We start from the raw sequence: 16837 nt of genomic DNA on the forward strand, positions 1-16837 counted from the left end.
TATAAGTACTTACTGATATAAATCCATTTTGATTACAATCAGGGGAGGTAATCAGATATAAAATAACTCTGGAACCTACGAATGGATCTGATTTGTCATGGAATCCATGATTTTTTGTTGTTGAAGATATTTTGGAAGTTTGTATCAAATAAAACCATAAATGAAGTCTCTATATGGCTGCAAAAGCCAATATAGCCAATTTTGGACCTTTAAGGGGTCATAACTCTGGAACCCATTAAAGGAATCTGGCCAGTTCAAGAAAGGAACCAAGATCTTGTAGTGATACAAGTTGTGTGCAAGTTTGGGTAAAATCAAATCATAAATGAATCTGCTATTGTGCAGACAAGGTCAAAATAGCTAATTTTGGCCCTTTCAGGGGCCATAACTCTAAAATCCATTATGGGATCTGGCCAGTTCAAGAAAAGAACCGAGATCTTATGGTGACACAAGTTTTATGCAAGTTTGATTACATTCAAATCATAAATGAAGCTGCTATTGTGCAGACAAGGTCAAAATAGCAAATTCTGGCCCTTTCAGGGGCCATCACTCTGGAACCCATAATGGAATCTGGCCAGTTCAAGAAAGGAACCAAGATCATATGGTGATACAAGTTGTGTGCAAGTTTGGTTAAAATAAAATCATAAATAAAGCTGCTATTGTGCAGACAAGGTCAAAATAGCTAATTTTGGCCCTTACAGGGGCCATAACTCTGGAACCTGTAATGGGATCTGGCCAGTTCAAGAAAGGGACAGAGATCTTATGGTGGTACAAGTTGTGTGCAAGTTTGGTTAAAATAAAGAAGACAAGAAATTGTTGATGCACGGACGGACGCACGAGACGGACGGACGGACGGACGGACTGACGACGGACGAAGGGTGATCGCAAAAGCTCACCTTGTCACTATGTGACAGGTGAGCTAAAAACAGCGAACGCCTAACGGCGTATTGGCCGATTTGCCGAGTTTTCCGAATTAGGTGATAATGAGTTAAAGTTCTAATAAAGGCATATAATAAATAACCCCCAAATTAATAAGCACTATTGAAGGAAAAGGGAAAATAGAAATGGACAGGTCGAAAATGAAATTAAAGAAACAAATTGGTGTAAAAAAATTAAAGTAAGAAAACACCATTTTTAATGTCTATATCCCTGTGACTTGACCTTTGACTCCAAAATCAATAGAGTCGTGTACACATCAATAGCAACATACGTATGAAATTTCAAGGTCCTAGGTGAAATATTTGTCCAGATATTAAACGGAAACAATTTTCAATATTCTGGTCCCTGTGACCTTGACCTTTGATCCAGTGACCCCAAAATCAATAGAGGTCTTGTACACATTAAGATATACATACCTATGAATTTCCAAGGCCCTAGGTGAAATACTTGTCCAAATATTGAGCGGAAACGATTTTTAATGTTCAGGTCCCTGTGACCTCGACTTTTGACCCAGTGACCCCAAAATCAATCAATAGGGGTCATGTAAATATAAAAACCAACAAACCTATGAAGTTTCAAGGTCCTGGGCGAAGTAGTTGTTGAGAAAAATGAATGAACAAAAAGGTTAACATGAGACTCATGATCCCATCCATACACCCGGACAACCCTAATCTACAAGCCGGAATTTTCTTTTAAAACCCGGCCAAAAATGACATACAATATCTTATTAGGAAAAACTTTCCGAAAGTGTTAGTAATGCAGAATAGAAAATATACTACTCTACTTTATATTTAATTTTTTAATTATATCCTTATAATTAAAGGAGTTCATCACAATATTTTGTGCGCAGCTCAATCGCGCAGCAAGCGATATCCACTGTAAAGTTCAGAATTCGCCGCCGAAAGTGCATAATTGTCAGATATGAGGGCACTCGCGCAAAATATATCGTATGTACTGACAATATAGGTCGTGCATCCATATTTTACCTTTAAAAGTGATGGTGTTTTATTGGAGGAGTAGTTGTAGAAAGTGCTCGAATCGAATACATTGTGGACAGCCAATTTGAAAGTAAACTATTTCGTCCAGTAATGATGAAGCCGACTCCCAAGTCAAATAAAATTCCAGAAAATCTTAACGTAGATATATCTCCTTCAAGTTCAAATGTGACTTCCTAAAAATGTTGTTATACTTTGTGTGCCCCAACCCGAATTTCACGTAGTAAGACCAGAGTTATGGCCCCTGAAAGTCAAATTGTACATAAAGGGTCTAAACATTTGTGTCGCATGTACCTCAAAATTACATGCGCCAAGAGTCACGAAACCACACAAGAATTAAATTCAGAATGCGAAGTTGTGCACCAGTGCTTTTATTTGAGGTTTCACTCAATAAAAACAGATTTATGTCCCTTGACGTGGTCAAATATATACGTAAATGGGATGTGAAAGTTTGTGTAGCACGTATCTCAAAAAGTATTTGATCTAGAGGCTTGTAACCTTAAAGGAGCATTATTCCGCATGTGAGTAAGAATATTGGTTAAGGAACTGATAATAACATTGTGTAATTTGTTTAGTAAGAAAAAAAATGTTCATAATTTTTAGGTGGGTGGGGTAATGAAAAAATACTTTTGTGGGTGGAGTGAATATTTTTTAATTTTTCTTGAAAACAAGCACGGGTTGATATTATTTTTTTGGTTTAGATTTTTTTGTCTTAGTTCTAGCTTACATAATATAACATTTGGAAAAAATCTGTCCGCTAGATTTTTCATATCATTAAGAAATACTTCGTGTTTTTCTCAGTTTCAGATACTTTCGACATCTGTCAAGAGTTAATATATCTATATGTCGACATTTTATGCATAGTTATAGTGGTGTTATTAATTCGGATGCATAAAAAGTAACATCAGAGTGAAACTTCGAATAAATAATTGTTTGCAGTAGTTTTATTATAAAATGTATGTACTGTTTCTTCAGATAAAAATACCGATTTGGTGTTCTTAATAAACTTTGAATATTGAAAAAAGAAGCACGGGTACCTATTAGTTTTATTTTTTATTTTAACTTGTCATACATCAATCTATAAATATGCAAAGTTACAAAAAATTCTGTCCGCTAGAAATAATTGTGAAAAACATCTTTAAGCTGACTCGGACTTCGGCAAACATGTGATAAAATAATGAACCTCAATATAATTTGGTCTAAATGTGTACTGACCCATTGAAGGTACCTACATTTCTCACAGAAAAGTCAGTTTTCCACAAAATTTAAGTGAATATGTGTTTTTGCATGTATGAATATTATTATATAAAAAGTTGCGAAATATTCCATATTTGAGAGGCGGAATACTTTAGTGGGAATGTAATGAACTGATAGAACGTAGACAGGAAGGCTCAATTGTTCTAATAAACAAAACGTATATCACAGATACCGCCAGATTTATAATAAAGTAGAAAAAGTGGAAACTCCATAGGTCGCTCAACACGACAAAAATGACACTTGGGTTTTATTCGAAAGCAGAGGACCAATGCAGTTGCGTTCATTTTTTCAAAAAAAAATTTGGAGTAGACTTATATAGATGTTATATTTCTTAAGAATACTTTGAAACTTGATTACTAGTAATGACAGGCTATATGTTACGGAAACACATGAGAATTAGTTGTTTTGATGAAAAGCGAAAAGCGTTTGTAACGCTTTACTCGAGGTAAACTGTCTCGATTATAAATATCTATATTCAACGCGCATTGAACACTAAATCTTCCATAGCGCTATTGGTAACGATAGCGGAAAACGTTTTTATTGCTGCGGCGGTCCGGGTTCGATTCCCGACGCGGTCATTTGTTTTCTTGATTTTGGCTTTTTTATAATAGATTAGAAACAGAAAAAATATTCTAATGTTCATAATATTTGAAATGGAGATCATTTTTAGCCAAAATCATTATTAGCCAAAATCATCATTATCAAAGACACATGTGCGAACGCCATGAAATAGACTAGATTTCAACGACTGAATGTCAGAACACTAGCCTAAAATCTTAATAACAAGGCTATCAATATACGGTTCTATTTTTATAGCAGACACGTAATTCTATCGTTACGAATGGACTATTTCCTATGTCACTTGTTAGCGTTAAACGAACTTTATGTAACATTTGTCATAACATTTAGAATTCTTATTATTTTTCAGTAAATATAGCGCTTAACAAACCCACTTTTCAAGATGGTACGCTTCTCTACCCTGCAGCTAACCAGAACGCAATCTGGTCATCAGGACATGCTGTTGACGGGAAGAAAAATTGTGTAAGACAAGCATCATACATTGACTACAGCGCAACAGATGTTAAGGTAGAGCCTTGGTGGCAGGTTGATCTAGGCGGTCTTTACAATATAAAGAAAGTCATGGTTTACGGACAACCTGAACAAAACCCAAGTATGTATCAATCTAGTGTCATTAATTGTATTTTCTTTTTACAGGTAATATGGAAATGGGTAGAGACAAAGCTCTTACAGAAAAATGGCTGTTCGTGATATAAGGCAAACCAGTTCTCGCAGTGCTTAAAAATGAATAGTTTTGTTACTATTTCAGGTGTAAGATAAAGAGATCAATTTTATTGCAAATAGAGTGATATCGCATTAATTTGTAGTTTTTAAACGAAGATTATGGTTCGAAAGGTACAGTAATAGTATTAGAAAGTAAATAAGTAAGCAAAGCTAATCTACCATGGGGCCCTCTTATGACTATAATGAATAGTATTATGTTCATAGGAACAAATATTTAACAGAAATCAAAGAAGAAATTATATATGCATAAAACAAATAACATGAAATGTCGGTAGCATTAAAATCCATTCATCTATCGATACATTTTATACAGTTAAATTTAAAACATGGCAATGATTTCTATTGGCAAACAATTACATACAACTGGCCCTGAGTATAAAAGGCTTCCATTAAATATTTCACGGTGTGTTTTTGGTATATAAAAAATAAAATTTGTATTAGGACGCAAAGTTAACGTTGTGTTATTTGTTTCTGGCTTTTGCAGAAACATTTCATTTATATAAGGATGTAAGCCAGTTGACACTTTATACATAAAACTTGCCTTCTTGAAGAAGACGCTTATTAAATCTTTGAATATTAAGAAATTTTAAAGCTTTCAAGATCAAATCTTGAAATCTTTGTGTACTAACCTAAAATAATGCTTACACAGGCTTACACATTTGTTTTCGTAGTATTTTGTTTGCATGTCTGCTAAACAAACTGAAGATCATTTTTCCAATTTATTGCATTTGTTATTAAATCTATATATTCGTATTGTCTTGCCAATAAAACGTAACTGCGGGCACAATCGTACAACTTTTGACACGAATATATACAGCAAGCTATAATTGTAAATGAAAATGTTATATAAATATATTAATTAAAATATTACTCCTTAAAACGCCTAGATTATTACGTTCTTCTTAAATAACGTACATAGTAATATAGTTTTAAGCGTTTATCTCTTTAATTCATCACGTGTAATACCGTTATGAATAAATGGTTATCCCGTTACGAATAAATGGTCAAGCAAGCACATGTGTCTATTAACAAAACGCGATTACTGTGGCCTTTATTTACTAATACCGGATCAACCCATAATAATGAAATAGGGAATCAGGTGGACATATTACATGATAAATATCTTATATAGTAAAATCGATGTAATTAACGGCTTAGTCTAGTGGTTAACACGTATGATTTGCAAGCTTACGAAGCGGGTTCGAATACAGGACGAGCTACTTTGTTTTCCAGCATATTTTACCTGGAGAAGGAATACAGGTAAAAGTATTTGTATTATGATTTTCTCGTTGCCTTATACTGAGTACTTATTGAAAGTGCTTTTTAATGAATATTTATATGTCATGACATGAAAAATAAATTAAATAAACAAATAGAAAAAAATAACGAAAGAAAAAAATACATAGAAAAGACGATATAAAAAGACCTGCAAAAATAGAATAAGTAAAAATAATTTTAAAAAATGACCCGAACATACACTTTACAAGCATAAAGAGAATAGAAGTCCGACACACTATCCCTCGTATGTTATTGAATAATGATTGTCCTCCATTGTAAGTTCTTAAACACTAATTCCATACACCGCTGAAATGTATGTGGAGCCCCTGTAAGGCCCTGCGGCATAGTAGTAACATATTGATACAGACCGCCCCTGCTGGTGCCAAATGCAGTCTTTTCACGATCTCTCTCATCCAGTTCTATTTGGTAAAATCCTGACAAAAGATCTAATGAACTGTAATAATTATTTCCTCCCAAACTTTCTAAACAACTGTCAATTCTTGGCAATGGATAGGCACATTTTTTACTTAAATCATTTAAACCTCTATAATCGACAACGACGCGCACTCCTCCCTGTGGGTCCTTTTTCCTTACGAAGCATAAAGGTGCAGACCATGGACTCTTACTTTCTTCAATTATTCCCATTTCAAGTTGTTGAATATTTTTTTCTTCTTGGCCTTCGAACGCTTTTGGCACCCGTCTAGGTGGTATTTTAAGAGGTCGAACATTTTCTTGCACTTCAATTGTATGTCGCACTATAGAAGTACGCCCTAAATCTGTGGAGGAACTGGAAAAAGCATCTTTATGTTTCTCCAATAGACACTTCAATGCTTCTTTTTGTGACACATTGAGATTTTCTGAGGATCTATGGTACAGGTCCTTTAACCCACTACTCCATGTAGTCATGTCATGTTTTAAGTCATTTTCACTTGTTTTGATATTATTGTCCAATATTTCACAGTCATTTAAATCAACATTTTCTCTCAATAAATCCTCTTTTTTAGTTTCATGTAAATATCCCAATAATGACCCCTTCGATAATTTCACTTTTCGATTAGAGGTGGTGTTAACTAGTCTAAAGGGAATTGAATCACCCTGAATTCTCTTTGGAGCAATGAGCACACTTCCCATCAAAACATTGTTAGCCGGTTGTTTATTCTCTGTAGGGTAAATGATGCCCAATGATGAATTAATTTTACCGAAATTTATAGCCTCCCCAGGTATTACTGTTTCTGAATTCGCTGGAATTGTTACTCTTGACCTTGTGGGCACTCTGACTGCCCTCAAGGGAACTTTTTCAACTAGAGTTCTACATATTTTCCCATTCAATTTTAATCCCTTTTTAGCACTGAGTTGGTAATCATTTTCGTACAAGAAGTCTAATCCAATTAGTCCATCTTCATGAATAGGTGCAATTAATACAGTGTAATTAAAAGTTTGACCCGATGCACTAAATGAAAATTCACATTGTCCATCTATGGCTAATAAACCATCATCCGCAACTTCAAGACGTATTGAAGAGTCAACCTTACACAACTCAGGTCGCACATCCTCTGGTATTCTATGATATAATGCAGTAGAGAAAATCGTAGTACAGGCACCAGTATCTATGATTAAGTTCGCACGCACAGTTTGAAAAAATATTTACAGGCAATATAATGGAAACACCATCTGTATTAGCACTCCTACACTTAATAGTCTTAAATTCAACTTCACTGTTATTGACCAAGTCTGGGCCGTTAGGCTTGGTCGAAGCTAGTTTTCCGACTTGTTACCTTCCTGAAGGTTTGCCTTACACTCGTCCGCATAGTGACCAAACTGCTGGCATCTAAAACACTGCACATCTTTTCTTGGGCGCTGATTTACTTTACGATCCGAGGCTGATCTACTACTTTTAACATTCAACTGGTTCGCGAGATGATCAATCGTTTTGCCTATGTTGGATTTCAGATCCCTACCAAATTCTTGCAGTCTTGCTTCTGTTACATAAGGTTCCCTGCCCGTGTCAGTGTTCCTAATTCTCGCCCCTCTCACGTCATCTCTGATGCTGGAATAGTTGTCGAGCAATTCTCTTGCCTGATCGATAGTTTTTGGGTCCTGCATCCCAATGAAAAAAGCCGCCTGAGAATCCTGAAGTCCCTTAAGAAAGTGCCGAAGGTTTATCGTTTCCCTCGTCTCGTTGTTCGCTGTGGGGTAACCTTTTATTACCAGCCTCTTAACCCCTGTCACATATTCAGCCAATGATTCTTTTTCCCTGTTGTATTTCCGGTTTTCTAACTCAGCCAGATAGGAGGAAGTGGAGCGCTTTTCCTGAAATCGCGTCGCCATACATGATTTCATCTTTGCATAACTTGACAATTCGTAAGCTCCCAGCTGCTTGAAAGCGTATTCCGCAGCATCACCGCGTAAACTGTTCTTAAGGCGGAACAAAGGTTCACTATTGTCCCACTTGCACGCATCAACCATAGCTTCAAATGGGCAAATGAAACTCTCCCAGGATGATTTGCCATCAAAGATAATTTGCCTTGGTAGAGGAACCTCGTATTTATTACGGCCTCTCATCTGTTGATTTTGCTGCCTTGATGTATTGCTGTTTTCATTTGAAACTGTGTCCCTTTCATTGACTAAATTTTTTATCTGATTGTCTTTTTCCATAGAAATGTCATTGATTCGTTGTTGATAACTGCGCACTAATTCATCTCTTTGTAAAGTAATTTCCTGTTCATTCTTGCGTAGTCTCTCACTTAAAGTCAAATTATCAACTTCCGCCGATTTAAGTTTTTGTCTCAAATGTTCAACTTCAGCTAACAATTGTTCATGACTGTCATCATCTTCAATTGTGACAGAATCTTTTTCTTGTTGCTTTTTAGGTCCCAAGATTGTCACTTAATTGTCACCACAAATATTTTAGATAGAAATATATGTCCAAATTTCTGATAAGCACGTGTGTAAGTCCATTTCCGTCGGTGCCACCAGTGTTGAAAAACATAGATTCGGGGGTGAGGGTTTATACTCCATTGATGAAATAACACTTTAATTCCAGTTTTCTATGTTAGTTTATTATGTGATGGTGATGGAAATATAGACATCAAAATTACAATTCTCTCATTCCTCTGGTCTAAAGTCACATAAAATTATAACTGTAAAATATTTCATTTCTTGTTTCTATGATCTGTCATTTTCAAAGTCCGAGCCAAAAGTAAAGAAAACCTCAAAAGTTCTGACCTAGGCTTATATACAAAAGTATGTACCCTCCCATATTTGGAGTGTATCATAGTAATGAAAGACAAAGATTACCCCTAATATTTATGAGGATAACCGTTGACTGATGGTACCATCCCAAATATGGAGCCACCTATAACTCTAACAAATCAGACATGTTTACGATGGTACATGATGACAACATACCCTGATAAAATGATACACACTCCAGTCCCAAGCAATTTATGAGGGTAACTGGTGCATGACAACTCAAGTAGCAGAGGCCAAAGGTTTTCATCAGTAGAATCAATTAATAAATCAGCTTTAATAAGATTGCCAAATTTACAACAATAACTATCTTTAAAAAGGGATTGGGATTGATATTTATGTACAAGTGTGTCTGACATTATGTAAAATATACCATAACATACAGTTTGAAAAACAAAACTATCAATCACAATGCAGTCCGTTCATATTCCTTGCTTTACTGACTTCTATATCTAAAGAAATGTTTACTGTTATCAGGTAAAATTAGCCACAATCGGATCTGAATATTCTCACTGGGAATACCGCTTACTGTTCAAACAATTATGAACAAAATCCTGTCCAGTAATTGATTATAAATGTAATCTCACTTTATCACTTGCTTCAGGAAGTAGTCATTATGGCAAAACTGGCTGAAAGAATGTTATTTAAGATATAATAAGTTCTTAAACGAGGTTTATCGTAGAATAACCCGAGATTTGAGTTCTTATACGTAGGAATATATCACGAAGGCCGTAGGCCTGAGTGATATATTGTATCGCATAAAAACGAAAAACTCTGGTTATTCTACGATAAACCTCGTTTAAGAACTTATTATTTCGATTCTAACACGACATACTTGCATCAAACGTGTTAGAAAAAATGGTAACTACTTTTTACGACCGTGCTACGCACCTGGATCGGATGACGTCATTGCACGCGAGTGGTTTATTGCAGAATAACCCGAGATAGATTTTGCTCTACATGTATTGTACTATTTATTTGACCTGTCAAAACATGTTTCCGGCTTTCATGTTAATCTTATATAGGCGTGAACAGAATACAATGAAAGCCGGGAACAAGTTTTGACAGGACAAATAAATAGTATAATATGTAGGTTATTTGCTGTCGTGTTAGAATTTACTATAATTTTAATTTCTAGTTGTTTCGCTTGCCGTTGCAATTTTACGAAGTCTATTCAATTTTACAATATCACAGGAAAGTACCTGATTTTGATAAAAAACAACTACAAAGCAATTATTTACTTTTTTCACAACACCGAATAATTGTCTTCAGTAAAATCTGAGAAGTTGTTCTCATTGTCCGAGCACTCTTATTTCAGCTTTTTGGATACTAAAACTGTAAGAAATCCAACATTTTCTAGGTCAGATTTCCTCAGCGCGGATTAAATTTCTAAAACAATCAAGAAAATATCACGTCGCGGCATTTGTAATACAATACAACATTTTGTTTTCTGCATACCGTTTTCAAACATAAACCTTATAAAAGTGCATTTCGTGCATAGAAACCTGCAACTTAAGAAACTTTCCAGAAATATGTAAACTGAAATTAGGAGTTTTCATATTTTTCAAGTGCATGTATACTTTTTATCGGAACTGAAGCAGTTTCAGTAAATGTAATGATTAATCCAAACATTACCAGATTTTTATAGTTACCAGTCATTCACTGTCAGCCATACAGAATGAAATATTGACAATTGACTTTCTAACTGTGCATATCTGGCCCAAGACCACAGTTAGTTTTACTATATGTTTTATACAGACACTTTACTCTATTTCAGTTTTGCATGCATTCCAAACCCCCTAAATTACCCGAACCCAACAGAACTATTCAAGAGACAACATTTCAGCCACAATAAATATGTGGCTGACCGGCTTTTTTACGCGAACATAAAATAAAAAATGTGGAAACTCCACAGGTCGCTTAATACGACGTAGTAAATGCATGCTACCGTCCACGCCCTCTAGCCCCGTGTCGAGCAGAGCTCAACATTTACATATGCTTCAAGTACAAAGTCGCGCTTATTGGATGTACGCACACACTGAGTCTAAAGGTAAGGTTCATAGTGTGCAGTTAATGCGTGTTTACGTTCAATGTGGCAGAATGAATGCCTTTAGTCCTCAATGACAGAAAGTTCACTATGTATAAGGTATATGCTTTACTCTTTAAGTTATTATAGTAAACCTTTAACACGTCTGATAACATCATTGATAAATACTTTATATCTCTATTGCAGATAATTAATTGTTTTAGGCTGCTGCACATTTTGTTTACATTAAAAACTACACGGATAGTTCTGCAGAACTATTTTGTACGGCTTAATTAGTCACGTGAAACAAATGGCTACGTGACAGCCCCTCTTTGGTCTTGCGCCAAAACAAACGTATCATGTCTATACGCTTTATTGCTGTAATAAAAAATCGATTAAAATTTCTGATCTTTAAATTACAATGTTTTCAAACGACGTTTCTGAAATTTGGCACTATGTACAATTGTAATTGAGGACCTGGAACTAGTTCAGGTATAGATCTACATCTTGAGATGACGTTCGTTTCAGATAAAAAGCTCTAGAATTTACGGTATGGTAAATCGGTCTGCGTAGTTATGCCGCCCGCAAAGAAAACGAGACGTATACGGCTTTATGAAGTCCAATTCTTTCTGGAATGATAATTTCACCCAAAATTACAAACTGAAGAAAAATCAGTGCAATCTGTTTATAAATTATAAACCTTGCACACCATGACCATTTACATTAAACATATTCTTAAATTGTGTATCGAGGTTGAGCTTCCTAGTAAAAACAGCCTCTCTCTTTGTAAAGAATGCTTTAAATGGTCAACACTGTCTGTTGAATTTTTCAAAATGGCTAAATGTCCGTAAAACCTGATACACCACAATTGGCTTTCGGACCAATTTCAGTGACTATTTGCCCGACTGACCCAGTAGCTTTTTTGGCCCTGAAATATGTGACCATGCAACATTTGAAAATATAAGAAGCTAAACTTTAGTCATAATATCTCAGATTAAGTACTCAAAGGGTTTAGGTGATCACATGTATGTGAACATATGTTTCAAAACAATCTGACTGTCAAGGAAGTATGATATCTAAAAGTGCCCCTCACAGCAAATATTTTGTGAAAATTTATGTCAAAATGTGATATAAAACCTCCCAACCAAGTCTTACGTTTTACATTTGTAAATGATGCCATAACATACAGTTTAAATCACATATCAGACTGTCTATATCATATGTCTAACTGAGCAGTAATTCTGAAGAGATGTGTACTGATATCAAGTAAAATTTACTATAATATGAGTACCGTTAATACGCCGTTTTGTTTTCTGCATACCGGTTTCAAACATAGAACTTAATAAAATGCATTTGATGCACAAACACATGCAAATTGAACTTTTCAAAAATAATGCTATAGATTGAAACTGGGAGTTTTCAAGCGGATGTATACATTTTACGCCAACTGAATCAATTTCAGCATAATTAATGATTAATCCAAATATTTACCAGATTTTTATATTTACAAGCCATTCACTGTTATGACCCTAAATGTTTGTTATCTCGACGTTGATTAGATCAATGATTAATTAATGTCTCATTGCTCTTTATAGTTCTCTTAAATTGTAATGTTTTGGCTTGTTGTGTCCTTCATACATACAAACCGATTCATTCCTATCTCTACTGACAGAATTTAAAAGGCAAACTTTTATGAAACGTTAAATCTCAAATAATTTGTGTCTAACTTTTGTTACCGACCTAAGTGAGGTACGATAAAAACGCGTCTAATCTCTTTATGGCTTTATGGCTTTATGGCTAGGTATTTCATTCAAATCTGTCTGTCATCTTTTCATTGCACCAATATGGTTTCCTCAGCTGGGTACTCTTCGAAATATATCTCCATATTGTACAGAACAATGTTAAATAACCTAATTGTGTACATCTGCATATAGAATATAGTTAATTCTTGTGTTTCAGGTCAGCTGAGGGGATTTCGATTATATCTTTCTGCGATAAACGAAACTAGCCAGGAGACATTAGTGTATGAAAATAACAGCACTTATCCAGATCATGGATTTTTTACAATAAATCCAGTAAATAGGTTATCAGTTTCATCTCGTTACGTCACAATTTATTTACCAAATACAACAAACAGTGAACGAACAAAACCAGGCCCGCTTGTGCTATGCGAAGTGGAAGTTTTCATTTCGGGTAAGTACATGTACTTACATTTTAAACGGAAATATAATCAATACCGATCGGAATTAACATTTGTAATTTTGGAACGAAAGAAAAAACAACTGTCGAATAGAGGAAATGAATATATGAGCGAGTTTAGAGCTCACAGAATAGGTCTGCTCTGGTAACTGATCATACATTCCTCATAGAAGAGTTGACTGGTTCAAGACTTGTAATGATTTTACAGAATGAGCAGCGCTAAAGCAGTTATACTATTGAAAGAACCAAGAATGTTACTGGTCAGTTAAGTTATTGATAGGAGTTATTATATGTGCGTGTACGCTTTATCCTTGACCTTAAAACAAACGACATATGAAACAGCTGCTTCTGATCAGTAATCAACATTTAACGATTGGTGTCCGTTGGACCAAGAGTTCTGAAGTGATTTATAAGGAAACGTTTTCAATCTTAACGTTACTTTGACCTTTAATCTTATGGCCATCAATAACAGGATATTTGACAGCAGCAGGCCTACTTCATCGTTGGCATGATAGTTGACATTATCAGCTGACATCAGTCTTCTCACAATAAGCAATCATCATAACAGCAACAGATGAACCACCATAAAGGCCCCAGCAAAACAGACCACCGAACAAAACAGCTCAGTCCCGGTGGATTTTCCTTATTTATTTATTTATTTATTTATTATAGTCTCTTCATTGTACAGTACATCAGTATACAACTATCTAAAATCTAGGAATTAGACATATAACTACTAAGACAGTGCCATTTAAAAAGTTTAAAACAGTCTATTTGTAATGGAAAGGAGATAGAAGAATTGTTTACAGACTGTCCTAAATATCTACATTGGTACATTAAGACCATAATGTCAGTGTTATTGATACAGCTATTAAAAAGCTATCTGTTTAAAAATGTATGTTTTATTAAAAATATATTTCAACAAGAACTGTTCGTAAGACAGCACGCTCAACCTTTCTCAGTGGATTTGAGCTTTGTTTGCAAAAGAAACACTGTATAAAACTTTAACCAGAATATTCTAAGTTAAAAAGGGACACAACCCTGTCAAAATCCAAAATCCGATCTATAGGGATCGTCCCTCCTGGTGTAGACTGAAAAGAGATGACCATTTCAAGTTGCGAGTCTAACAAATTAAATTTTATGAAACTTAAACCAAAAAATTATAAGTTAGAAAGGAGCATAACCCTATCAAAATTGAAACCAGCATTATGCAGATATTTTTCTCCTGGCATAGAACTTGATAGTAAATAATTATTTTATGGTTCAAGTCACAAGATTTGATAATAACAGAGATGTTCAAATTTTTCAAAAAAAACTTTTGACTAAAGAAAATTCTAACTTAAAAGGGACATATGTGTCACACCTCAAACCAGAGCCATTGGGATTGTTTCCCCTGGTGTAGATCTTGGTATTGATAACTGTTTTAGTTTAATCCTTAAATGCTTCTGACTTTAACAAAAAAACAAAACAAAAAAAAACAACAACAAAAAAACAAGAGGGCAATGAAGGCCCTGTATCGCTCACCTGACCTATTGACCTAAAGATCATAAAGATTAACATTTTGACCAGGTTTCATTAAGATATGGTCATAAATGTTGTCTCTAAAGTGTTAACTAGCTTTTCCTCGGATTTGACCCGGTGACCTAGTTTTTGACCCAACATGACCCAGATTCAAACTTGACCTAAAGATCATCAAGATTAACATTCTGACTAAGATTCATGAAGATACAATCATAAATTTGGCCTCTAGAGTGTTAACAAACTTTTCCTTTGCTTTGACCTAGTGACCTAGTTTTTGACCTCTACTGACCCAGATCTGAACTTGACCTATAGATCATCAAGATGAACATTCTGACCAAGATTCATTAAGCTATGGTCATAAATGTGGCCTCTACAGTGTTAACTAGCTTTTCCTTTGATTTGACCTGGTGACCTAGTTTTTGATTCTACATAATCCAGATTAATATTGGACCTTGAGACCATCAAGGTATATCAGATTGTGTGTTTCCTTTAAAAAGATTTTAATATTAAGTAACACAATGAAAGATAATTATATTAAGATAAAAAGATAGGATAACACATTATTTTATCCTGCAAATTTACAAATCATAAGTTTTCACTTTTTTACTAGACAATACCTCAGGAATTCCATGTGACTGGAGATAAAAGTGCAGTGAGTTGTATTTTATAGGAGTATTATTTCATTTCATTATATACCTTTCGAACAAAGATTTCAGTGGGGGTATGAATCATATTTAGTGGTGGCTCTTGTTAGTGCTGTTGTGACTAAACAGAAAACCAAAGTGCAATTCTTAAATGTGTGTTCCCAGAATGCATATATTATACTGAAATCATTAGAGATAAACAGAAATCTAGATGAAATATGGATTCCATAGGCATAGAGTCCATTTGATGTGTTTACATAATTGTTTTTGGTGTGAAATCTTTTCTAGATTTGATAAAATATAATCACATCAAATAATCTGTTTAATAAGTATTATACTTGTATTTGTATTTATAAAAATGTTAATCTGATGATATTAAACAAAACAACAATTTTCATATTTACAATAATTACTACATACCTGTAATCAATAAATTTATAAATAATGTATAAATGCATCGCGATAATTTTATATTAACGGTACTTGGTAAAATCGAAAAACAGGTAAAGCAGGTGTATAATTCGATAAGTTGTATAAAAACTTTGAATATTGTAGTACTAGTATTCTTAACTCTAAATACGATGCAATATTACATAACAGATTTGTAGTCAAGTGCATAGTGTGTTCGACCTCTATTCTTTTATCTGTGTGAAGTTAGCAGAATAGCAGAATACCTCCAGCAGAATAGCAGAATAACTCCAGCAGAATGGTAGAATAGCAGAAAAGCAGAATAACTCTAGCAGAATAGCAGAATAGCAGGACAACACCGGCAGAATGGCAGAGTAGCAGAATAGCAGAATAACTCCAGCAGAATGGCAGACTAGCAGAATAACTCCAGCAGAATAGCAGAATAACTCCAGCAGAATGGCAGACTAGCAGAATAACTCCAGCAGATTAGCAGAATAACTCCAGCAGAATGGCAGAATAGCAGAATAACTCCAGCAGGATGGCATAAAAGCAGAATAACTCCAGCAGAATGGCAGGATAGCAGAATAAATTCAGCTGAATGGCAAAATAGCAGACTAACTCTAGCAGAATGGCAGGATGAATAGAAACAAACTGAAAATAAAACTGAATTTATCATGTCTTGTAGCTGACCTCAATTGAACAAATATTTCACAAATGCGATTAACATTGCGGGTGATGATAGCAAACGTGCAAGCATAATTAGATATTTCGGTGCATTTCTTGACAAAACATTGAACTTTAAAGATCATATAAATCGCAAATGTCGCACAGGCATGTTGAATTACCTACGAAGTAAGAACATCCGTTAATATTTAACATAACCAGCCACTGTAATTTTAGGTTTGTCTCTAGTTATTTCACATGTGGATTACTGCAATGTCATACTGTATTGTGTAGCTAACGGTGAGGTGCGTATGATGCAACGTATTCAAAACATGTGCGCAAAATTTGTCCATAGCCGA

The 16837-nt window shown here is 34.7% G+C and overlaps 1 protein-coding gene across 1 annotated transcript; it reads right to left on the reverse strand.

The window, feature by feature from the left end:
- Positions 1-6017: 6017 nt before the first annotated feature.
- LOC128554969 (uncharacterized) lies at positions 6018-6674 on the reverse strand. The gene is made up of 2 exons (XM_053536308.1): positions 6395-6674; positions 6018-6202 (listed from the first exon to the last, which is right to left on the reverse strand). The coding sequence occupies exons 1-2, from the start codon at positions 6672-6674 to the stop codon at positions 6018-6020; spliced, it is 465 nt and encodes a 154-aa protein (XP_053392283.1).
- Positions 6675-16837: the final 10163 nt, after the last annotated feature.

Source organism: Mercenaria mercenaria, unplaced genomic scaffold (assembly GCF_021730395.1).
Source record: "Mercenaria mercenaria strain notata unplaced genomic scaffold, MADL_Memer_1 contig_908, whole genome shotgun sequence".
Taxonomy (NCBI): domain Eukaryota; kingdom Metazoa; phylum Mollusca; class Bivalvia; order Venerida; family Veneridae; genus Mercenaria; species Mercenaria mercenaria.

Excerpts from the sequence above, each read along its gene's own strand:
- LOC128554969 (XM_053536308.1), bottom strand. The coding sequence starts at position 6,674 with ATGACTACATGGAGTAGTGGGTTAAAGGACCTGTACCATAGATCCTCA. Across the intron at positions 6,203-6,394 it reads AATGGGAATAATTGAAGAAA|GATTTTACCAAATAGAACTG; the intron begins GTAAGAGTCCAT and ends ATCTTTTGTCAG.